Genomic DNA, 25031 nt, shown 5'->3' with positions numbered 1-25031 from the left:
ATAGCACAAATCACTTGCTTGAATGTCTGGATAAGTCTTCCCACTAATCCATTTGTGGCAAGATGGTAAGGAGCTGATGTGACATGTTTTATACCATTCTTTCTGACAAACAACTGAACCTCCACAATTGTGATTTGAATTCTTTTGTTGCTGACAGTCTCTTTAGGTACTCCTGACTTTGGAAACAAGAGTCTTAACACTTCTACCATCTGTAGTGATTTAGTTGAATTCATATAGCATATTTCAGGCCATTTAGAGTGGTCATCTAGTGCAATCAAAAAGATATGTCCCATAAATGGGATAGCATAGTCTATGTAGATTTACTGCCACAGGGTTTGGCCACACCCAAGGGTGCAAAGGAGCATTTTTAGACATGTGTTGTGTTTTTCCCAAACTTGCAGACATTTTAACCCCTTTTCCCTTTCTAAATGAATAGTTCACTCATACTCGCAGTGGTGGTAGGTTAGCTTCCTTTAGTTTCAGTTTCATTAATCCACTTGGTTACTCTCTGTTTCACTGTATTCCTGGATTATGATCCCATCCTTGTCATTAATTGTTGTCTCTTTTGCCCTTTACACAACAATAAGATCTTGAAGAAACCAAAAAGGAACTGTGGGGTCCAAATAACTATGACACAACATGGAAAACTTAGTTACATATTCACAATGCTACTCTGCCAGGTTTCTAAAACACAAAACACAATAAGCATCCCTACCAGGCTCACAAACTATTAGAAGGACTACTACCCAATTGCCATATACTACACAAATTACCTGGGGATGTGGTGGAGTCTCCATCACATGAAGTCTTTCCATCTCCTATGTCTTTCTGAAAAAAATGTAGACTCCCTAGCTCAACCACAAAATATAGGCTTGATGCAGGCCTTACTGGGTGCAGTTCTATGGCCTATGTTATCCAGGATTTGGCCTTGAATGATCATAATGGTCCCTTCTGACTTTAAAATCTATTAATCTATCAAATCCTTTAGACTGGGAGATGTAATCCCATACAGGGCCTTTCAGACACTCTAGTACATGATACAATTGTTCCATGTTTTATCACAGAGAGAAAGTAAACCCAGAATCTTGCCAAACCTGTCTTAATGTGCCAGAGATCAGGAAGACTGAACCAAGCCATGGTGGAGCTCCCTGGGAAAGAGTCTGTCCAGTCCATCGGTGCCCTATCACTGCATCTCCCAGCTTGGTGAGAGGTCATCTGCCTTCCTCCAACCGCATGCTTGGATCAATGTCTGTTCAGTCCAATGGTCAGGTGCCATCCAGCTCCCAGGACTTACATCAACATCACCTATATTACCATTGCAACCAGCAAGAACCTAGAGACAGCTATGCCTTGCCCCCACTGCCAGGGCATGGAGAGAGGGCCACTTTGTGCTCCCACCATTCCAGTGGGGATTCTTTACCAGCTGCCCACCACGAGACCTCTGAAAGTCAATGGAAACAGTGGTCACATGACCAGCAGCAGTCACGACCAGTGCAGCGCCACATTGTAACAGTCAGGTAAGTCAAAGTCTGTACAGGTCACAGGGTTACTCACAATTACAGCTGGGCAAAATTTTTCTACTAAAACTTTTTGGCAAAAAAATAAAATTTGGTGACACCAAAATATTTCACAAATTTATATCAATCTCACTGAATTGTTTCAATTGAGGGAAAACCCCCTAAAAAATCTGAAAAATCAAAAATGTTTTGTTTGACATTTTCTAAACAAAGCATTTCAATTTTTTTGATTCGAACTGACTTTTTATGTTTAAATTTCCTTTAATTCTATGTAACCAAACAGTTCATTTCAGGTCAAATGAAACATTCAGTTTCAACAACTTTTTTCCTACTTTTGATTTGCTAAAAATTTAAAAATCATATCATTTTTGCATCAACCTGAAACAACTGGTTCCCTAATTTTTCAAGATTGCCAGTGAAACAAAATATCCATTATTCACACAGTTCTGTTCTCAACCTGTCTTAGAGCTTTGGGATGTGCTGGGAAGGGAAAGTGCTGAATTTGAGAGGTGGTGAGGATGGAGATGGGGACCAAGGCTCTGCCAGTTCCTCTTCTGCTTTGGGGCAATAGACACATGGAGTGAGCAGTGCTTCTTGTGTAGGGCATACAAGCAGTTCCTAGTTCCTTCCCCCTGTGCAACCCACACTTCGATCCTAATAGGACTCATTTGATAAAGCCAGTGCTCTTCAAACTGGGGTCAAGATATCTAATATAGCCATTATCAGGCCCATATTTTGCAGCTCTCATATTTTCTTCGGGTATATTGCAAGAAGTACCCCAACTCCCTTTGGTTCTTCAGTATTTCAGTGAGACAAAGAGTGCATTTCATCCTGTGAGGCTATCATAATGTTGGAGAATCCCAAATAGCTGCCAGGGTTTCCTTTCTGGTAGAAGGAAAATTCCATGTGAACTGGGGTGTTCTCTCTTAAAGTATGGTTATAGTCAGAAAAATGATTGTAAAAATGAGCTTCTACTCAACATAGTTGCCCTCTGAGAACTAAACTGGGACGTAAAGCCACTGCCTGGGTTGGTTGCAAGTGGAGGCTGAGGAAAAGCCTGGTGCCAGTGACACTGCTCCTGAGGTAGGCATGTCTCTGGAAGTGCTGTAAGAATACACAGAGGAGTGGCATCTGTTACACCCCTTAACAGGGTGAAGTGTACATTCTCCATTATCCTGCACCGAGCGCTGTCCCTCTCTCCTCCATATGGATTTTTAGGACTACTATTGGCACAAAAGTTCCCAAGCCCTTTAATATCACAGTGACAGGCACCTTAGAAGATCCTCATGGAGGTAGATTAGTTAGTGTTGAATCTATCCCTGCACTCTGGTACAAGGTTAAGCACATTCTGTCCCTTTATTTTCTTAAGCTATATCTAGCAACAGAAAAAAAAACCTTTGTTTTCCTCTATTTGCACAACTATCAGAGAGTGATCAGGATCTTATTTTAGCTCATATACCTTCAACAAAATTATCAGTTAAATTCTTTATAATAGGTGATTTAAGCTACAGACTCAGCTGGTTTTGCAAAGCGCTTGCAGAGTTTGCAGTGCTGGTAGTTAGAAAAGTCATAATCATCATCATCACCATAAAACACAGTTGTGATTTGTAACCTGAGCAAATGTGCGATAGATTTATTGAAAGAGAATTACTGTAGAGATCCACAGTGTATCTTCTGACTGTAATCTCAGTTTAAAAAAGAATGTAAACAACACTCCAGAATCCAGAGAGAGCTAAGGCTGCATGAAAAACTAAAAGTGATTTATACCAAATGAACATGTGCCATTAACTACCTTGGAGAGTACAGTACAATGTTTGGGCCCTCGTCATTTGCTTAACAAATACCAGAACTGTTCTGTATTGCAATTCTCCCATCCATCTCACTCTGAAAAAGCTGCCACCATACAACAGCTGGTGGTAAACTCCATCTAAGGCTGAATACTGGCACGAGATCGATAGTCAACAAGTACCATAAGGGAACGTTGAAAAGAACATACAACTGGAAGTCTCTTAAGCAGCATGGACTTGTACATGAGATATGCAGGGGTTCTCAAACTTCATTGGATTGCGATCCCCTTCTGACAGCAAAAACTACTAAATGACCCCAGGAGAGGGGACTGAAGCCTGAGTCCACCCAAGGCCCACTGCCCTGGGTGAGGGAAAAGCCAAAGCCCTCTGCCACCCCAGGGAGCCAAAAGTGAAGCCCAAGGGCCTCAGCCCTGGGTGGGGGGGGCCTGTAACCTGAGCCCTGCCACCCAGCTCTGGGCGATGGCACTCAGGCTTTGGCTTCAGCCCCAGGTCCCAGCAAGTCTAACACCAGCCCTGGTGACCCCATTAAAACAGGGTCGCAACCCACTTTGGGGTCCTAACCCATAGTTTGAGAACCACTGTGACAGAGAATTGTTATGCTGGGCAATCCCTAAATGAGGAGGAGGTAAGGCTACACACTTAAAGGGGATGAGAGAGGAGAAAAGGTTCTTCAGATTTGAAAGATATACAGAAATGGAGCTTTTGTTAATTGTGCAAGTGGAAAGCTCAGGCTCAAAGGTTTGTTAACAAAAGTGACCTTGGAATCCCTCAGAGAAGGCTTGTTTGCTGAACTCCTTAGAACAGTGCAGCTATGAATAACAAATGTTCATCTATGAAGGCATTTGTTTTGTGGCAAATTGTCATGAGCAGTTCCATATCCCTCAAATCATCATCAGCATTAACTGCAGAAAACAGAGCCCAATGCACAAATGTGTTCCTTGATGGAAAAGTCCTATTGCGTTTAATAGAAAATTATACTCTATTTTGGACCATCCTATAGAATTTAATGTAGAATTATATCCATGCTATGGAATGGTTAAAAATCTGTTGAAAATATATAATTTTCTATTAAAATCTATAGATTTTAGTGTATAGAGAATATAGAGTGATTTCCATAGAACTAAATTGTTTATGTTCCAATTAAATTCTATAGGATTTCCCCATAAGGCAAAAGATCAGGAGTGGGATTCAAACCTATGTCTCTTCTCGTTGTTTTTCTTTAAAATACCAGTGGGAGAAGAGGCTGTACTAGTCACTAGACTGCCTACCTCAAGATGTATCTAGAGCAGTGCCAGATAGCTTTCATCAGCTGGAACTGCACTATACAGCTTTCTTGTTTTACAGTTCCTGAAAGAGTTAATTTGCTCATTAACACCACAGCATGCTACTTCAAGTTAAAATAATAAACCAACAACTCTCTTTCTGTCTGCAGACATGACAAAGCTTTCAGGATGCCAAAAAGGTATGTTTAATATCAAATGCTTCCTGTCCTACTATCCTATTATCATTGCTCTCCTACCCTGCTATTAGGAAACACAGTGTATTATTCCTGGTGACATTCCAGACAGGCGCAGCTTCAGAGGCAAGAGCAGAGCTCCTCATTAAAGGCTTCCCATCTGTCTGAAAAAATCTGTTTGTGTAATAAATTTAACCTGCATTCATGAAGAGCTTCTTTGTCTAGCTAGCTTTCCTCCGAGTGTGCGCTTTCTCTGGTCCAGCCAACAGCTTTATTTGTTTTTCTTGACTGGTCTAAACCAGCCGGATCCACTGGCCTGGGAGTCAGGAAATCTGGATTCTATTCCCCACTCAGTCACTGACTTCCCATGCCACCTTAAATCAAGTAATTACACTTCTTTGTGCCTCAGTTTCCATATTTGGAAAATAGGGATAATAATGTTTACCTAACTCGGTGAAATGCTTTGAGATCCATGGATGAAAAGCACAACACAAGTATTGTTATTAAATGACTGTAGTGGATTCTCCTGGATCCTGCATCTCAGAATTAAAGCAAACTGGAAGATCTTTAGACACAAGATTGCTCGATGTGAGGGTAACAGCAGTAATAGTCTCGGAGCTTTGCATTTTCCCATAGTATCTAGTGATGGAGATGTGTTTGTCAAGGTTATGTGTAGTGCTTCCTAGTTCTTCATGTATTAATGCACCAGACCCTCTACAATTAAATTTAGATGACTAAAATGTTTAAAAGAGGTCAGGGAGTATAAAGTGCAACTCTATGCTGTGGCAGCATGGAATCGTGTATGATGGAAAGGAAATTATAGACAATCTAGACACGCTTCAGGAAAGAAATGTTATATGAGAAAACATATAATAAAATGACTTGTTGCCCTTATCTCCTGCCCTTTGTTTCTCATATTTAAATCCAAAGGAATGAGAATACTTAAAGGGACATTGTCAATACACATAATTATTTTTTAAAATCCTTTTTTTGTGTAACCATAATAACAAAATATTACAATTCAAGGAATACTTAATTTTTAGAATTAATAACTTAATGATCAAAAGAATAATTAAAAGTATGGCTAATTTACAGTATTTTTCACCTTCTAGTCTTCTTAATGTCATGCTTGGAGAACACTTAGCTCAGAGAATGAAAATACATGCAGGAGGGACCCTTTCTGGCTGCTACAGGGCTGTTACATTTGGGTTTCCAGCACAGCAATGGAATGTAACAATTTTAAAAACTGGTTTTGTTGAAAAGCACAAATAAAAAAATGAAAACATTTTTGTAATTCCTTTCACAACACTCCATTTAAAAATAAAATTTTGAAGTCTAAAACTAATTAACAACATCCATTTAAACTGACATCAGCAAAATACAAACTGTTTTAACAGGTGGTTCTCTACCTCTTAGCGCTTCCAGGTTTTGGTTTCCAAACTGGGTTTTATCAGCTAGGTTCTCTAGTGGAGTTGTGTAAGAATCTTTCACCTCTGCAGGTTGAGGGCCTAATGTTTAAAAAGTTAGGCATCAAATTACCCCAGCCCCACACATAAATAGATAACTTAATGTGCAAGAGGCCATTTCTGATCTGTTGCTTGCACAAATACCTGCTTTGTGCATGCAAGCTTAATAACTGTCTAAATTTAAAAAAATCAGGTCATAGGTTCAATTCCAGATTCAGTCACATGGGCTCATTCTTATCCCTGGTTATGAAAAAGCTACATTATTTGTCACAATTAACAGTCTTTGGCTCAAGAGATGCATGGGACCGGGCTAACGTTACAATTCGGGATTGAAGTGCAGTGGCACAGCTCCTTAGGCTTGTAAACAGTAAATTCATTCATAAATCTAAAATACATCAGGAGCTGTTTGCTAACAAATAGTCCTTAGACCTTACAAAGGCAGAAATATTTAGAAACAAACCAGATCAGATCAATAGCCCTTGTGGTCCAATATCCTGTCTCCAACAGTAGCTAGTGCCAAATGCTTCTGAGAAAGGTACAAGAAACCCCAGGCTAGGTCTACATTAGAAAAGACTTGCCAATAGACATGCCAAACCCATGAAAAAAATGCAGAAATTGGGCATGGTTGTTAGCTAATTTTTGGCTTGTACAATAACTCCTCACTTAATGTTGTAGTTATGTTCCTGAAAAATGCAACTTTAACTGAAATGATGTTAAACTAATCCAATTTTCCCATAAGATTTTATATAAAGGCAGGAGGTTAGATTCAAGTAAATTTTGTTGGAGGGCAGACTGTACTGTGGTGGGGAGGTGACCCTCGCTTACCCCTGGGGCTGAGGGCTGGGGGTGCAGGGTCTGGAAGGGAGTTAGGGTGCAGGAGGGTGGTCAGGGTGGGGGTGTGGGGTCTGGGAGGGAGTTAGGGTGTGGGAGGGCACTCAGGGTGGAGGTGCAGGATCTGGGAGGGAGTTAGGGTGCAGGAGGGCGCTCAGGGTGGAGATGCAGGATCTGGGAGGAAGTTAGGGTGCAGGAGTGCACTCAGGGTGGGAGGTGGGGTCTGAGAGGGAGTTAGGGTGCGGGAGGGTGCTCAGGGTGGGGGTGGGGGGTCTGTGAGGGAGTTAGGGTGTGGGAGGGCGCTCAGGGTGGGGGTGCAGGATCTGGGAGGGAGTTAGGGTGCGGGAGAGCGCTCAGGGTGGGGTGTGGGGTCTGAGAGGGAGTTAGGTTGCAGGAGGGTGCTCAGGGTGGGGGTGCGGGGTCTGTGAGGGAGTTAGGGTGCGGGAGAGTGCTCAGGGTGGGAGTGCGGGAGGAGGCTCAGGGCTGGGGCAGGCAGGAGGTACAGAGCACTTACCTGGGGCAGTTCCTGTTTGGTACAGGGGGTGTGCAGTTGGCTCTGCACAGCGCAGCACTGCCCCCATGGCCGCGATTCTGAGTGATGCCCCCACCCAGCAGGCAGGGTCACCTGGAACGCAGGAGCCTTAGGGGCTGCAGGGCCCTGGCCTGCAGCTCTAAAGCCCCTTTTGAAATGCAGCCCTGCAAGCACGGACCGGAGGACTCAGGAGGAGCAGGGGTAGCCACGCAGCCAGTGGCTGGAAAGAAGCGGCACTTTCCACTTCAAAGCCGGCTGGAGAAAAGCGGCACTTTGAAGGGGAAAGCGCGGCTTCTCTCTCCGGCCGCTGGCTGCGCGGCTGCCCCTGCTCCTCCTGAGTCCTCCGGTCTGTGCTCGCAGGACCGCATTCCGAAAGGGGCTTTCGAGCTGCAGGCCAGAGCCCCGGGGCACCGTTGGCCCAGGGTCCTGCAGCCCCTAAAGCCCCTTCATTCCGGGTGGTCCTTTCTGCCGTGGGGGGGTTGAGGCAGCTTCCTCGCTTGCTTGCTCCCTCCCTCCCAGAAGGTCCTAACCGCCGCGGCAGGGGAAGCGCTGGGAGAGAGGGAGAAAGGGAGGGAGAGGAGGGTTTAAACGAGTATGTTCCCTAATGGAGCAGCGAGGTAACTTCGAAACAACGTTAAGCGGGAGGATAGTAAGTGAGGAGTTACTGTAGCTTGTTGGGCTTGTTGCTTCTTTTTTTTGATCGGCTCCCAGCAAGCAGGGGCTAAGGGGGGCAAGGGGTAGAGAGTCTGGTGTGCCTGCTGTATACCCCTCAGTACCAAACTGCATGCAGGGGGGATTTAGTCACATAGAGTATTGGGGTTCTTAGGGATTGGCTTGTTTTGAAATGGGATTAGCTTGCTTTTTGACATATTGTGAAAGTCGGGGTTCTTATTTACTCGTAAAAGTTGGCAACTATGCTTGCGAATATAGCTATACCAGAAAAATCTCCTAGTGTAGATACAGTTTATACTGGCAAAAGAGTGCTTTTGCTGGCATAACTTGTTCTTTGTCAGTTTATGCTAGTTCTCACACAAACCCAAACATACAGACCCTTAACTAACATTACTGTATCAGCAAAAGTTTCTCATGTAGACCTGACCTTAGAGGTTGCTGTATGTTTTGAAGCATGAGGGTTTATATCCCTTATAAAAATAATTATCTAATGAATGATCTTATTATCCACATACATTTATAATTTTCTTTTGAATCCTAGTAAGCTCTTAGCTGTAATAATATCTTGTGGCAGCAGATTCACAAGCTAATTACCTAATTACCTACGTTTTCTGTTGAGATCCCAAACTTCATGCTGCTCCTTGTCAGTTTCACAATGACTAGACTGTCAGTAGTTTGGATTGTGCAGTGTGGGGGAGGAGGAGAACAAAAGAATAAGGGGGGAAAAACAACCTTCCCAAAGGGATTTTTGCAGTTAAATATTAAAAGCTACATTTTGCCCAGGGAGGCAAGTGCCTGGTTTTTACTAATTCCAATTGAAAAGACAGGGAAGTGTAGGGATACAGAATGTAATTACCCAATTTAATGAGAGCTGCATGCAAGCATCCAATTGCAGACAGAATGTGTTCAGTGGAACTCCTACCTCCTGAGCTTTTCAACAAATAAATGCCCAAACCAGGAAGCCCTCATTCTATTAAATATTCTTCTTCTAACGTTGTGCTGGTACTACAGCATGTTTTATGTTAATCTTAGAAATCAGGTTAACAGCAGCATTTGTTTTCTCTTGTTCATTGCAGTTATTCCCAAGTGATTGCTGAGTGGCCAGTAGCTGTCCTTGTGCTCTGTTCGGTGACAGTTCTGGTTTGTACTTTAGCTGGCCTGCTAGTTGGAAATCTGCCAGATTTTTCAGAACCGTTGATGGTAAGTCCTTGCAGATAATATGGGGCAAGCATTTCATCCATGAATGCAAGGAAAATCAGTGGAACAATCAATTATGGTTTTTTCCTGCAGTGTAAAATTATCACATTCCCTACTCCTTTGGATGGAGAAGAGAGCAGGCCTATAAATACATGAAGACATTAAAGACACTCTCACATTCCCCCAGAATGCACAACAGTTTATAATATCTACCACTAGATGACAATCTGCTACCCCCTCATTCTCAGAAATATCAGAAGCTTATTAGGTTACAAGGGGAATCTGCATTCCCTGCTCTTCTTTTGATACGAGAATCACAGAAATTGAAACTGTAAAGAAACCTGTTAGGTAAACTAGTCCATCTCTCTCATTCAGTACAGGAGTGTTTGCTGCACTGTATTTGCCTGTGCATTGGCCTGTCATAGTTTTAAAGGATTTTAGTGAAGTACTTCCATTACTTCCTTTCGGAGACTATTTCACTGTTCATTAAAACATTTTTATTATTATTCAGTCTTAATGTTCCTTTGCTCATTTTTCAACATATTGCTCCTAGTAGTGCCCCTTCAGTGTTTCCTAAATAGTTCCTCTCCTTCCTGGGTGATTACCCTTTTTCCTCTATGTAAGAAAAAACATGGAAAAATACCATCCTACTCAGACAGGCTCTAGGATAAGATGAAGGACACCTTTCCAGGAGAGAGAGAAGAAAATCATTCAGGTCAAGGTTCCAGTGTGGACTGTGTCGAGTGGGAAGAAAATAAATTCTGCTTCTGCAGCTGTTGATTTTGGTTGATGCCCCTTACCTAGAGAGGAAGAGAGAAAGCCTGCTTGGCCTGTTCAGGATGAACTATCTCATTACTGTCCGAAAAGGAAAGGATAAATTATATTTCTGTAGGTTCACATATGGACTATGTCCCCCTTTCTACGAGAAATTCAATTTGTGTGTGCCTCAAAAAATGTGATTAGATTCTAATAATCACAGTATCAGAGGGGTAGCTGTGTTAGTCTGGATCTGTAAAAGCAGCAAAGAATCCTGTGGCACCTTATAGACTAACAGACGTTTTGGAGCATGAGCTTTTGTGGGTGCATGCATCCTTCGAAGTGAGTATTCGTCCACGAAAGCTCATGCTCCAAAACGTCTGTTAGTCTATAAGGTGCCACAGGATTCTTTGCTGCTTTTAATAATCACAGACACATGCTGTGTCTGACACAAGCTGTGGAGGAGGTGAGCTAAGGAACGTTAAGCCAAAGCACAAGTCTGACAAGTTAATTAAACCCTTTTGCTTGGCTATAGGGATTTGAGCCTCGAGATACTGACATTGGCAGAAAACTCATTGTCTGGAAGAATGTACAAACCCATACAGGCTATCAGAAGACCCTTTCGCTTTCTCCCTACACTGAAAAGAACAGGTATCTGAATTTAGTTCTTTGGGTTTCAGTGCTTGCAATGCCATGATGAGACTGCTTTACTGATGATGTGACATCTTAGTTTGGTTGCAGTTGGGTTGTAAAATCAATAAGTAACATTTTCAAACATCTCAAAGTGAATTAGGAGCCTAAATCCCCATTTTCAAAATTGGTTATGTACTTAGGAGCCTAAATCCATTGGTTGTCTATGAGACTTAGGCTCCTAAAATCACTTTTCAAAATAGGATTAGGCTTCTAGGGCTATGTCTACACCACAATAAAAAAGTTGCGGCAATGAAACTCAAGTGCCCAGGTCAGCTGGCTCAGCCGTGTAGCGCATCGGCTGTGGGTCTAAAAATTTGCAATGTAGACATTTGGACTGAGGCTGGAGCCTGGACTCTGGGACCCTCCTCTCTCACAGAGTCTCAGAGCCTGGGTTCCAGCCTGAGTCTGAATGTCTACACTACAGTTGTATAGCCCTACAGCCCAAGACTGCAAGCCTGAGTCAGCTGACCCAGGCCACCCACTGCCATGCAATGGGTCTTTCATTGCAGTACAGTCACTTAAATCACTAAGGCATTTTTGAAAATTTTACTCAACAGCTTTAAGCAGCTGCAGAGATAATTCAGTGACTCCAAAAGGAGTGATGTGAGATCTAACTTAATCACTCATGACTGCAAATTGATTCAGTCAGACCTGCACAACAATCCAATACTGAACCTCGGGACCCAAACCATGTCCTCATTTTAGGTCAGTGGCCGCTCCAATTGCATTATGTCTCAGACAACCCATGGCTAGTCAACCACAAGACTTGTAGAAAGATGTTGAATCCAGCTGTTCCATAGAAGGATAACTGTGATCTCTTGATAGCTATGGTGATGTTGGTATTAACAGAGGGCAGAGGTTTATCCATGGTGAACAAGAAGCAAGAACACGACGGATGGTAGAACAAGACTATGGAAAGGACAGTTTCTTTTGTGGCCCCCCAGGTGAGAGAAATTTTAACATACACCTTCAAAATGTAACCACCAAAAAAGAGGGGACAGTGGGAAACTGCAATAGCACGAAGAGATGTAACATCTGGTACGTGTGGAAGTGTTCAGAAAATGCCCAAGAAAGCAGTCAGGCATAATACAATTTTGTGCCCTCTGTGTATTTCATCTAGGGATCTTGCAGCATTTTACAAACATTAATTTATTAAGCCTCCCCAGTTATCGGTGAGCAAAGCTGACTGAAATTTGGTATGGGTTTTATTTGATTTCATGAAAAATGAATTCTTCCCTTTGTGCCCCCCCCAATCATTGTTGAAGAGTGTTTTTTTTTAAATTTTCTTCCAAAATTGAAAATTTTCAAAAATTTTTATATTGAAATAATGAGACAGTACTCATTTTATTTCTCAGTTTCTTACTTTTCTCTCCTTCTTTTTTCCCAACTGGAACAGTATGTAAAAAGTAAGAAAATGAAAATAACTTTGCCACAATTATTTTTTTTACACTTTTCCAGTGGAAGAAAGTAAATAATAAGAGAAAGTGGTTTTTTTTCTCTCACTTCCACAACCCACCATACACCCTTTTTAAGTTAAAGAAATGGAGGAAAATAGTGAGGGCAAGGGAGGGGGGAACTATCCCAAATATTCAAAAGAAAAATCTTAATTTTGTTTTGAAAATTTTGTTTCAAATGTTTTCAGCAGAAGTGAAATTGAAAAACAAAAACATTCAAATGAAATGAAAGTGTTGATTTTTCTTTTGAAAATTTTTGATCAGAAGAAGAAATAAATCTGAGTCTGTTCTGTTGGTGGGGGCATTAGTATTCCATTTTACAGATGGGTGGGGAAATTGAGCAGAGAGGGTAAGTGACTTGCCAGAAATAACACAAGTGAGTGGACTTATGGGAATAGCACCTAGATATTCTGATTCCCAATCCCCTGCTTTATGTCATCCTCTTAAGTAAATGGTTCAACCACTGGAGAAACCACCAGTTTCTCAGGGCCTCAGCCCCTCCCTCCCTCCCTCCCCACGACCAACTGTACAGACTTTTGTCAAGAGGTAACAGAAATGGCCTGAATCAGATCCACAATAGTTTTGCTGTAGAGAAATGAAATTCACAAGTGAAAATTATGAGAGAACCCCATGTCCCCCCTTTCCGGACCCTGACACATGTGGAAAGCGTGACGGGACAGAGGTCACATGAGGCAATTGGCACACTTTATAGCCCTATCATTCATCAAGATCCATAAGCTCTGTTGCTCCATTTCAGCAGATAGAATCATCAGTGGTAGACGTACACACAGCATTATGTTTTCAAAATAGACTAATTATTTCAAACAGTGTGGCTGATTCCTCCTCGGTTACCTAACTACATTTCTGGTTTTTAGGAAAGATTTATTCTCAGCTGGTGTTTATGTCCACAACTGCTGGGAGCTTGTGGAACTTGCAAGCGATTCAGTCCATGTGTCAAATTGAACAGGATAAGGTTAGTAATATCATGGGGAATGTATACACATGCAATCTCATTTCAATTTACTGGTTTAATCATTAACTAAAAGCTAGCAGGAAAAAAATCATATGAGAGATATAGTATCTTTCATCCTGGAGAATCCCAGTGGGTTTTACAGGCTTATAAATAAAAGAATAACTTTACCTACCATTGAAATGCAGCTGCCTCTAGGCTGAAGAGCCATAGCTGTTTTATAGTACACAACAGCTTGGGCAAGAAATTGATGATAGTATATCGAACTGAAACTACAGAATTTAGGGTGGTTAATGTAATTACCAAAAGAGGAATTTGGCCGATATACTGAGCCTAACACCCCACGCACTACAGTGAGGAAGGCCATATAAATAGAAAGATTACATTGGATTAGATTATGATAGTTTGTGAAAAGCACCATGGGATCTTTAATAAACATAAGTGATCATATTCACTGGAAGTTGGCACCTCTAACAGCACAACATCCTCTCTAAATTAGAGGTGCCAAGTAAATAGATGGAGATAGATCAGCAATATGGACTTCTATCCAGAGAGGACTGCTCTGGTTGTGACTAGACTTAATCTTCTAAATAGCCAATAATATTTTACATCCAAGGCTGGTAAGAATGGCTTCGTGATCTCTTGAATGCTCCTTGCTACAGTAGTAGAAAGACATAGCAGAGGACAGGACAGTGAGTGGAAGATTGGAGTATTAATTAGGGCTAGTTTATCAGTGATGGTAAGAAATACCAATAGCTAGTGTGCCTGAAGAGTTAAAATTGGAAGGGCTATGAAAGCCTTACAAAGAAAAAGATGTTTGAATGTATCCTCTGTGCAAGTGCCAGGCAAAAGGGCCCCTGAGAAGGAAGGGAACAGTATTTACCCTATGCAATTAACAGGGAAACAGTGTTAAGCATTGATTGGATCAGAGGTGGGCAAACTACAGCATGCAGCCCACATCCGGCCTGCAGGACCGTCCTGCCTGGCCCCCGAGCTCCTGGCCCAGGAGGCTCGCCCCCCGACCCCTCCCCTGCAGCCTCAGCTTGCTCGCTGTGCCACCAGCATAATGATCTGGGTGGCAGGGCTGCGAGCTCCTGGAGCAGCACAGCTGCAGAGCCCAGCCTGACTCGGTCTCTGAGCTGCGTGGTGGTGGTGGCGGCGTGGCCTGGCTCCAGCTGGGCAGTGCAGCTGTAGCACTGCCAGCCACCAGTGCTCCAGGCAGCGCAGTAAGGGGGCAGAGAGCAGGGGGGTTGGATAGAGGACAGGGGAATTCAGGGTGGTGGTCAGGGGGCAGGGGTCTGAATAGGGGTTGGGGCGGTTGGGGGGGGAACATGGGTTGAATGGGGGCAGGAGTCCTAGGGGGCAGTCAGGAAGGAGGGTGGTTGGATGGGGGCAGCAGGGGGTAGTCAGGGACAGGGGTTCCGGGGGCAGTCAGGGGACAGGGAGAAGGGGTGGTTGGATGAGGCAGGGGTCCTGGGAGGGAGGTGTCAGGAATAAGAGGAGGGATTGGATGGGGCGGCGGGGGTCCGGGGGTGGTCAGCGGACAGGGGGGATTGGATGGGGCAGGAGTCCTAGGGGGGAAGATAGGCCCTCCATACAATTTACTAAACCTGATGCAGCCCTCAGGCCAAAAAGTTTGCCCACCTCGGATTAGATCATGGTGAAAGAGAGTCTGTAGCACCTGTTACCCGCACAAAATTCTCTGTTACACACTGTAGGGGCACCCATTCTTACCCTATTCCTAGGGCTCAGGTGTAACCCTGTTAATTTGGGCACCCATCCTTATCCTTCCTTTGGCTCAGGGCGTAACCTGATACTCAGCGGGTTTGCCGGGTCTTTTACCAGTGAAAGCGCTTTACACAGTAATATCCTATTTAACTTCTATTTATTAACAATTCCCCCCCCCCCAATGCATATGCTAAATATACAATGCTCACCACTCCCAGTCCCAATAAAGCAGATGAACTTTTCTTGATGGCCACTCAGGATCAGGTCCTCCGGAGGACTCCCGTTTCTGCACGGTGTCATTAGCAGGGTGTTGCGGTCTGGCAGCTCTGATCTTGGGCCTGTGTCCTGGAGTTGGTTTCCAAGAACTTCCTTTTGAACCCTAGTTTATATAGTGAAACTTCAGTCTCTCTTAGCTGTACCTTAACCAATCATTTTACTAACCAATCCTAACATATTGTAACAAAATTCTCTAACCAGTCATTCATACCCCACCACCTAACTGATTTACACCTTGCAAAATTAATTATGGAACAGACAATCAATCAAAGAACCAGAGATCATACAGATAAACACTAGAGAAGTGGGGACTATAAAGACAAAACTATAAAGAAATCAGGATTTCACAACCACAACTATTGATAAGTGATTTCTTGCCAGACAGAATGCTGTCAAACTAAGTTTTCTTTAACCATCATAAGATCTGTTTCTGTATCTGGTGATGGTGGGTGCTATTAGGACAGGATCGCCTTCTTAACATTACATTGTTTTCATGTAATTTACATGGAATGTGAGGATGTGATTTCCTGTTTCTTAGCTAATGGCTGCTGCTCTCCTAATATGGCTGCAGACAAAGGCCTTAGGTCTTACAATATGGCTACAGGAAAAGGCCTTCTCCTTACAGTATTATGCCTCCTACTTATGTCCTTCACAGAATGTCACTGCGGTGCCAAAAAAAAAAAAAAAAAAAAAAGCCTAAGAGAAAAAGGATAAAGGGTGTAAAAATTCTCACCTTAGTGCTCCTAATGCAGAGAATTAATGTAAATTGAGGAAAGCTGCTGTCACTAGTAGTAGGACAATGAATTGAGGAAGGGTCCCAATTCCTAAATCTATGCAAAAAATACATAACGGAGGCTATTAATTTAGTTTTGGAAAAAGTGCTGCCCAAACATCTTGTTTCAATGGCTACAATATATTGTATTTTGTCAACAAAAGATTGGGGAGTCAGGGTTTATAAACATGAGGAGGACAGAATAATGCTTGTGAGAATTTAAACACTCTGCTGTATAAAGGCAGTGGGGTAAAAAGTTTTATTGAGAGAGTCTAATCTGATGTTCTCCCATTGGCTGTTTTTCAGATCCGCTCACATGCTCATTTTGGGAATCTCTGTCAACGTACTGAAGGCAATGAATGCTGCCCAAGCTGGTCTCTGGGTAACTATATTGCTGTCCTTCACAACAGATCTTCTTGTTTGGAAATAACTCAAGCAGATGTCTCCCACACCCTGGCACTCCTCCGCTCCTGTGCCCCAGACTACCACAAAGGCATCCTTATTCCTTCTTGCATAGGTCCCAGGACTGGAAGAGAGAAACACTCTCAGTGTGCCAAAGTACCAGAAAAATGTACCCGGTTCAGTGGTATTTACCAGCTTCTTCACTTCTTGGTTGACAGAGACTTTCTCAGTCTTCAGACAATGGAATATCAAGTGCCATCATTAAAATACAGCCTGCTGTTTTTGCCTACAAAAAAAGGAGCCTCTATGATGGAAATCTACCTGGACAACCTTGAGTCATGGGACCTGTTTGATAACTACACATTAATCGCTGGAATGGACCTGGGTCTTAAACAGAAACTATTCCAGCACTATCTTTTACTGGATACAATGTATCCAGTCCTGGCAATATTAGCCATGTTTCTATGTATGACTTTTTATTTACGCTCAATCTTTATTACTTCTATGGTTCTTATGATTGTTGTCAGTTCTTTGATGATCTCCTTCTTCTTGTATAAGGTGGCCTTCAGATTCACCTATTTCCCTTTTGTAAACCTGACAGCAGTTGTCATTCTCAGTAGCATTTGCGCCAATCACACCTTTGTGTTTTTTGATCTCTGGAGCCTCAGCAAGAGCCAGAATCCTTCTGCAGGTCTCCTGCAGTGGATGAGCCAAACCATGCACCACTTTGGGTATCTCATGTTGGCATCTTCCTTTACAACAGGTGCAGCTTTCTATGCCAGCTATATGAGCAATATAATTGCCATCTGTTGTTTTGCCATCTACATGGGCACCTGTGTATTGGTGAATTTAGTATTCATGGTAACTTGGCTTCCATCATCTGTTGTGTTGTATGAACGCTACATAGCAACAAACTGCATTTATAAACCGGAGGACTACTGGAACTATAGTGGGCATAAAAGAATTATTTTCTCTCTCCATCATATACTCAGGGGTCTCCAGAATACTTTGTGTGAAACCTCCAAGCTGTTGTTTGAGAAGATTCTTCCATGTGGTGTTATAAAGTTTCGTTACATTTGGATCTGCTGGTTTACAGCCTTGGCAATAGGCGGTGCCTACATTTCCTGTTTTAATCCTAAACTAAAACTCCCCAGTTTAGAGATGCCATCTGTCCAGATGTTTAGGTTAAGCCATCCCTTTGAAAGATATGATGCAGAATACTGTCACCAGTTCATGTTTGAGAGGCTGGAGCATGGAGAAGGACAACGCATGCCCATCACTATAGTCTGGGGAATACTGCCTGTGGACAACGGGGATCATTTCAATCCTAAAAGCAATGGCACACTGGTGAAAGATACCACATTTACAATCCAGAATCCTGAAGCTCAAAACTGGCTCTTGGAATTCTGCCAAAAAGTGAAGAATCAAACTTTCTACTATTCTGATTTGGAGCAGAAATATACAGTTTGTTTCATGGAGGAGTTTCACATGTGGATGGACAGTCGCCAGTGCTCCCAGCAAGATCACAGCTTCAATCTCTGCTGTAACCACTTCCCCTTCCCCTATGGAAGTGAAGTCTTCCTGCACTGCATCAAAATGATGATCATGGAACAAGGCAGAGATGGAGCTGAAACCTATGACTTGGGTCTTAGATTTGATGGAGAGGGAAACCTAGTTGCCTTGGTGCTACAGTTTCAAACTATTTATCACTACAGCTTCAACTACAGCAAAACCAAACAATTCTACAATGAAATTGGCCACTGGATAACAGAGGAAATGAAGACTGCCCCCATGGGGCTTCAGAATGGATGGTACACCAGTAAACTAGAGCTATATAATCTCCAGCACAGTCTTAGCACAGAGACAATGGTGGTCATAGGGCTATCCATAACCATCTCTTTTGTGGTGCTGCTGCTCACCACCTGGAATGTCATTCTTAGCATATTCTCTGTTACAGCTATCACAGGCACTGTCCTGGTAACTGTTGGACTTTTGGTGCTGTTGGAATGGCAGCTCAATGCAGTGGAGTCTCTCTTCATTTCAGCAGCAGTAGGCCTCTCCACTGACTTTACAGTGAACTACTGTATTTCCTACCACTTGTGCCCACATTCTGATCGCCTGAGCCGAGTGGCCTTCTCTCTGAAGCAGATGAGCTGTGCCACTGCTATGGTGGCATCTGCTCTGTTTTCTGCAGGTATCATCATGCTGCCTGCCACAGTGCTGGCATACCGGAAGCTGGGGATATTTATAATGATGATCAAATGTATCAGCTGTGGATTTGCCAGCTTCTTTTTTCAGTCTCTATGCTGCTTCTTTGGCCCAGAGAAGAATTGTGGTCAGATCCTTTGGCCTCACACCTATGCCTTGAAGGACTATTCTGATGACTCCAGGCCAAATGGAAGCTTTAACTGTGGGGGAGAAGAGAAGCAGAACAGATTACGGAAGGTGCAAGAGTCTAACACTGCAAATGAACAGTATGAGCTCCAGCCCTTGGCCAGAAAACTTAGTGACAGTTTTGACAACAGCACTTCCACAAGCAAATTGTCTAATCGGCCTTCTGTCCTGTCTGAAGACATACAGCTCCAAGACAACAGGTGTCCCAGAATAGGAACCCATCCTTCTCTTGAAACAGACAGACAGAATCTGCAGGAGACTCTAATGGACCACCATGTAAATCTTTGTCATTGTCCCGCCTTGCAAACATCTTCTCCTTACAAACATAGCAGCGCAAGAGCAGAAGCAGAAATTCATAGAGAGAGACTCTGCAGAGATTGTAGATGTCAGAAGTATGGTCCAAAAGCTTGGGATGGGTACATGCTGGACTATCTTTATTCAGCCAGCATGAAAGATGAAGGACAATTAAATAACTCTCAGTGTTCTAGAGACACTGCTCAACAACAATCAGATTATACCTCAGAAAATAGTAATCTCCCTGAAGCTGAAATTTACAAATTTCACAGAGGCCTTTGTTCTCATAGCAGTTCTTTCAATGTGCTCAATGTCTCCAGTGAGATCTCGCTGAGTGATTTTGAGCAGAGCATAAAACTTGCTGAGTCAGCCAGTTCTTGTCCCAATGTCTTAGATGTGTCTGATTCCTGCTGTGCAGAAGAAAGAGGTCTGCTGAATGGGAAGAGAGACACCCTGAGGTTGGACCTGAGAGAGACTGTCTTTGACGTATCTCTACCAGCATCCCAGAAAAACAGCTCTTCTTGGAAAAACCGACTGGGATTAGGGAGTGAAGGTCCAGTTGTTTTACCAAACAGCCAACCAGACATGCCTGATGTTTGGATCAAACGATCCAGTGCACAAAATTCTGGTTACAGCAGCTGAAATCTCCAAGAAAGCAAAACTCAATTACAGAAGAAAACAAGAAATAAACCTCCTATTTACACTGTAAGTATCAAATCTTTCCTCCCTTCCCTTTTTTAGCTAGGAATATTTCCAGATATTTCAGCTGCAGAGATGCCTACATTTTCACTGAGTCAGCAAATCTGATATTAAAAAAATGAGGATTAGAGATGAATTTTAATGCAGTAAAAAAATCTTTGACTGTCCAGCAGCCTGTGCCATATTCACAATTATACTGTTTGACATTCCCTACAGTTATTACATTTTGTTTTCCTGCCAAGTACAAGAAAGAAGGGGATAATGATTAAAGAGGTGACTCGCTCTGAATATTTAAAGAAATAAATCCCATGTACAAAAATATCTATAATTCTTAATCATTGGAATCTGACTAATGGCTGGAGAAAGAACTGTTTCCTGTTGAAGCAGATCTCTGTTTTTATTAGCAGTCCAAAGGAATTGTATCCAGATATTTGTTTAAATCTGTCCAGTGAGTGTTTTTCAACTGGTATGGTCTGTTCCTCTTCAACGAGAAGACTATATAGTCCATCCCCAAATATCTTTCAGATCAGGATTTCAGCTGGTTTTGCTGGAGGAAACTCTTTCTGACACTGCTTCAATGTGGGGTTTTCCTTGGCAGAAAGCCATCTCCTTGTCCTCTGTGACTTGGGCAGCTTGTGTTTCATGTTCATAGCTAGTTTCTATCCCAGGCAAAAGTGTAAAAATATTTTTAAAGTTGGCATATCTGCTGAATCTTGAATTTTACTTTTTTCTTTACCAGAAAAAAAACAAAAACCAAACATTGTCTTTATCTGTTACAATAAGAAAAAGCTTTCTTTCTAAAAGTCAGCATAAAAATAAATATTTATGACAAACTTTCCTGAACACCGTGATACCTTGTGCCTTTGCTATGAATATTGTGATTCATTTTCTTTATGTTGTACATGCCTAATGTGTTTTCCTATGGCATCGGCAAGAGTAAATGTGCACCTCTGAGCTTCCATCCATCAACATGCACACTGTAGCTATCTATTCATTCATATTAGCTATCTGGGAAACTCACCAAGGTTGGCTGGTGCAGGTTAGCAAGAGCTAAGAAATTCAAAAAATCAAGAAATTCAAGTTGGAACACTGGACCTTCTGGTTTATACTTAATATGGTTCAGTTTTCCAATTTGATTTTATGTTTGCCTATATCCCATATGGATGGCACCTACAACTTGCATTTCAGCTGTACAGTAATAAATACAAGAAGTGACTTGAGAATACACGGTGACTTTGTTCTTCTGTAAATTGGGACCTCATATTCATTGTTTGCAATGATTTGTAGCCCACATCTGAAAATGATGTCAGCAAATATGATCTAAGCATTCCAGAAAGTCAATGACAGATTTTATAAATATCCTTTTTTAGTTTGTTTTTTGCTCATATCATTGTGCAAGTGGGACAAGTGTGTGCGGGGAAAGGAGGGAAGGAGGAGGAGAAAGGAGAATCATCTGATTGAAATATAAAATGAAGGCCTAGTTCTGCAAGCTGATCTAAACTAGAGGTTACACACCTGCACAAATCAGCTCACATAATTGGGCCCTTGGGATTATGTAAAAACTTATTCTTTAGCAGTATCTACTAGTGCAAAATTACAGAGCAATAAAGTTAATAACTAAATGTAATATTTCAAATGACCCAGCAACAGTTCTATGAGACCTCCCTGTGAGAGATATCTCTTATAATTGTAACAAAAGCCTGATAAAACTAGTGGCAGCAAGGCTGGTCTTGGATCAGTGGTGAGAAAATCAATATCTCTGTGTTTTATCTCAGGCACTGATCCTGCAAAGACTTACCAGTACATACTTAACTTTAAAAACGTAACTCATTCTAATGGTATCCCAGAGTATGTGATATCCTTGAATAGAAAAGCTTATCTATCAGATTTGGGTAAAAGAAGGAAGACAAACAAGATATTTAGACATATGGAAATGCCCTGGATTACATATTCAGAAAAATAAAAAATAGCAGCAAAAGCTAAAACTATCCACCCTTCTTCAAATATTGAGGACAAGCTCCGAGTTCCAAAGGGCTTGTAAGTCTCTTAAAAGGCAAATAAGCTAAAGGATGTTTGGGGAAAAAAAACTGGCTTACTTGTTAAAAAAGAGGGAGTGAGAAAATATGAAACATCTGAAAAATCTGATCAAGTTCTCATTTTTAAGTAGGGAGTTTTCAAAAATACTGTGACCTCTAAGCACACTTTTTTTAGAGGCAACCAGCAACCACAATGCAATTTTGGGTGTGTTAAGTTTCCATTACAAACCATATTTTGTAGGATTTTAGAAGTATTAGAGTCCATAAAATGTGCTTCAGTCTTAATTGGTCAAATTCATGCCTGTATATTCATACCTGACTAGTGTACCATTATTTCCCACTATTTGGGGACTGTGAATATTACTGTATCTGTTGAAATAATTTTAAAATAAATAGTTAAAAAACAGATGGCCACTGTTGTCACATATGGTAAATACTTGCAGCACTGGTACCCTTTAAGGGTCTTTCCCCCACATCAGCCCGTGACTAAAGCTGTCATAAACAGATAGTTAAGGGTTAATGTCTCTTTTACCTGTAAAGGGTTAAGAAGCTCAGTAAACCTGGCTGACACCTGACCAGAGGACCAATAGGGGGACAAGATACTTTCAAATCTTGGTGGAGGGAAGTCTTTTGTTTGTGCTCTTTGTGTTGTTGTTGTTCGCTCTCGGGACTGAGAGGGACGGGACATCAATCCAGGCTCTCCAAATCTTTCTGAATCAGTCTTTCATGTTTCAAACTTGTAAGTAATTAGCCAGGCAAGGCATGTTAGTCTTATGTTTGTTTTCTCAACTTGTAAATGTTTCTTTTTGCTGGAAGGATTTTACCTCTGCTGTAACTTTGAACCTAAGGCTGGGGGGCGGGGTGGCCTCTGGTCTATAGGAATCTGATTACCCTGTAAAGCATTTTCCATCCTGATTTTACAGAGATAATTTTTACCTTTTCTTTCTTTAATTAAAAGCTTTCTTTTTAAGAACCTGGTTGATTTTTCCTTGTTTGAAGATCCAAGGGGATTGAATCTGGACTCACCAGGGATTGGTGGGGGGAAAGGAGAGGGATGGTAAATTTCTCCTTGTTTTAAGATCCAAGGGGTTTGGATCTGTGTTCACCAGGGAATTGGTGAAGTCCCTGAAGGCAACCCAGGGAGGGGACCAAGTTTTAGGGGAACAGAGAGTGCCCCAGACACTGGAATTCTGAGTGGTAGCAGTGTATACCAGATCTAAGCTAGTAATTAGGCTTAGAAGTGTCCATGCAGGTCCCCACATTTGTACCCATAAGTTCAGAGTGGGGAAAGAAACCTTGACAAAAGCTGATCAGAAAATTTTCATCGGAAGTTTTTTTGCTGGGAAAAGCTGTTTTTGACAAAGCTTTTTCCCCCAAAATCGTATCATTTTTATGAGAAATTTCATCATAAATATTCAATATGAAAAATTTCATTTTGGAAACATTTCTAAAGTTTGTTTCAAATTTTATTTTTTCATTGTCTATTATTTGCATGTTATTTCCTAACATGTCAGCAGTAATAGTTCACAATATATTTGTGTATATACCATATATATAGTAGTGCATATACATATTATGCACTATAGCTGACATGGCATAAAACAATAATTGAAATAGTCTCTTATTTGTGAAATCATTAAGTTTAGTATGATCAAAGTGTTTCCTGCTTGTGTTAGAGTAATAAGGCAGGTCAGGTAATATCTTTTATTGCAGTGGTTCTCAACCTTTCCAGACTATTGTACCCCTTTCAGGAGTGTGTTATCTTGTGTATCCAAAGTTTCACCAAACTTAAAAACTACTTGCTTACAAAATCAGACATCAAAAGACAAAAGTGTCACAACACACAGTTACTGAAAAATTGCTTACTTTTCATTATCATATAAATGGAATAAAAATATTGTACTTATATTTCAGTGTATACATTATAAAGCTGTATAAACAAGTCACTGCATAAAATTTTAGATTGTACTGACTTCACTAGTGATTTTTATGTAGCCTGTTGTAAAATTAGGCAAAGCTCTAGATGAATTGATTTACGCCCTGGAAGACCTCTGCTTACTCCCACGGGTATGGGTACCCCTGATTGAGAACCACTGTCTTATTGGACCAACTTCTGTTGTGGAAAAAGTCAAGCTTTTGAGCTACACAGAGCTGGTCTTCAGGTCCTGCTTGTGGTGTAAAGAAAGGTTGACATTCAAGTTATGCACTAATTACTATGCACACCTCTTAACACATAATAATGTATAAATAATACAAAATAGTGTACAATTGAAAACATTACAGATAAAATTTGAAATGTGAAACTAAAAACAAAAGGAACATTTTCAGAATATCCGTTGTGAAGGAAATTGCAAAAAATAGTCAGTTTTCTTTCGATTTGGAATGAAAACAAATTTCAAAATGCTCGTTTTCCTGTGAAATGGAACCCCCCAAGTTCTTCTCCTGCCTCCCTGCAGCTACCCTGCTTGGCGGCTGTGCACCGATACTAAGCAGCTACAGTGCTAGGTCAGTGGGAGCCCTACCAGGAATATCCCCTCCCCCTGTAAGTTTCGAATCGCACTTTCCCACAAACCAAAAACGATGGGGGCGCTTGTCCTGCTCTGAGCAATTGCTTAGTCTACCTATGTCTAGCTCCACCGCTGGGGCCACACACAGCGCCACGCAGCCCCACAGCACCGCTGGCTACCGCAAGTGTGGGCGGGCCTGCAGCGGGTCGAGGACCAGGGCAGGGCTGAGTGGGGGTGGCCGCGCTGCTGCGCCCTTCGCTCCCCCGCAGCCGTAGGGCAGCACAGAGCAGGAAAACCGCCGTCCCGCAAGCCATAAGGCAGCAGCGCGACACCCCGCCCGCAGCCCAGAGCCCTCCAGGGTAGAAGGCGCCGCCCGTGCCCATGCGCGTGGAAACTTTCCCGCATCTCCGACTTGCCCGCCCCAGCTCAGGGCAGTGAATACGTGAGGGCGTCGCTCTCCCCACTGCGCATGTGCAAACATTTGGCGGGACCTGCGCACTATAGAGACGCCGCAAGTTGGCTTTGCGCCTGCGCGCCTCTAGGCCCCGCCTTTCCGTCGCCGTTCCCATTT

The 25031-nt window shown here is 42.3% G+C and overlaps 1 protein-coding gene across 2 annotated transcripts in view; it reads left to right on the top strand.

Annotated features, from left to right (window-relative positions):
- Positions 1–22868, top strand: part of DISP2 (dispatched RND transporter family member 2) — a 34490-nt gene extending 11622 nt beyond the window's left edge. The window contains exons 2-8 of one of the 2 annotated variants that reach the window (XM_050954797.1): positions 1065–1517; positions 4758–4787; positions 9359–9482; positions 10771–10886; positions 11778–11872; positions 13258–13355; positions 16435–22868. In XM_050954797.1, coding sequence (XP_050810754.1) covers positions 1234–1517; positions 4758–4787; positions 9359–9482; positions 10771–10886; positions 11778–11872; positions 13258–13355; positions 16435–19860 — 4173 coding nt within the window. In that variant the 5' untranslated portion in view covers positions 1065–1233 and the 3' untranslated portion in view covers positions 19861–22868. Of the gene's footprint in view, positions 1–1064; positions 1518–4757; positions 4788–9358; positions 9483–10770; positions 10887–11753; positions 11873–13257; positions 13356–16434 lie in introns of both variants that reach the window. The other variant, XM_050954796.1, reaches the window with a different exon arrangement.
- The last annotated feature ends 2163 nt before the right edge of the window (positions 22869–25031 follow it).

This window comes from Gopherus flavomarginatus, chromosome 5 (genome assembly GCF_025201925.1).
Source record: "Gopherus flavomarginatus isolate rGopFla2 chromosome 5, rGopFla2.mat.asm, whole genome shotgun sequence".
NCBI lineage: Eukaryota > Metazoa > Chordata > Testudines > Testudinidae > Gopherus > Gopherus flavomarginatus.
The sequence above is the reverse complement of the archived record's forward strand: the minus strand, read 5'-3'. Positions and strand labels throughout refer to the sequence as shown.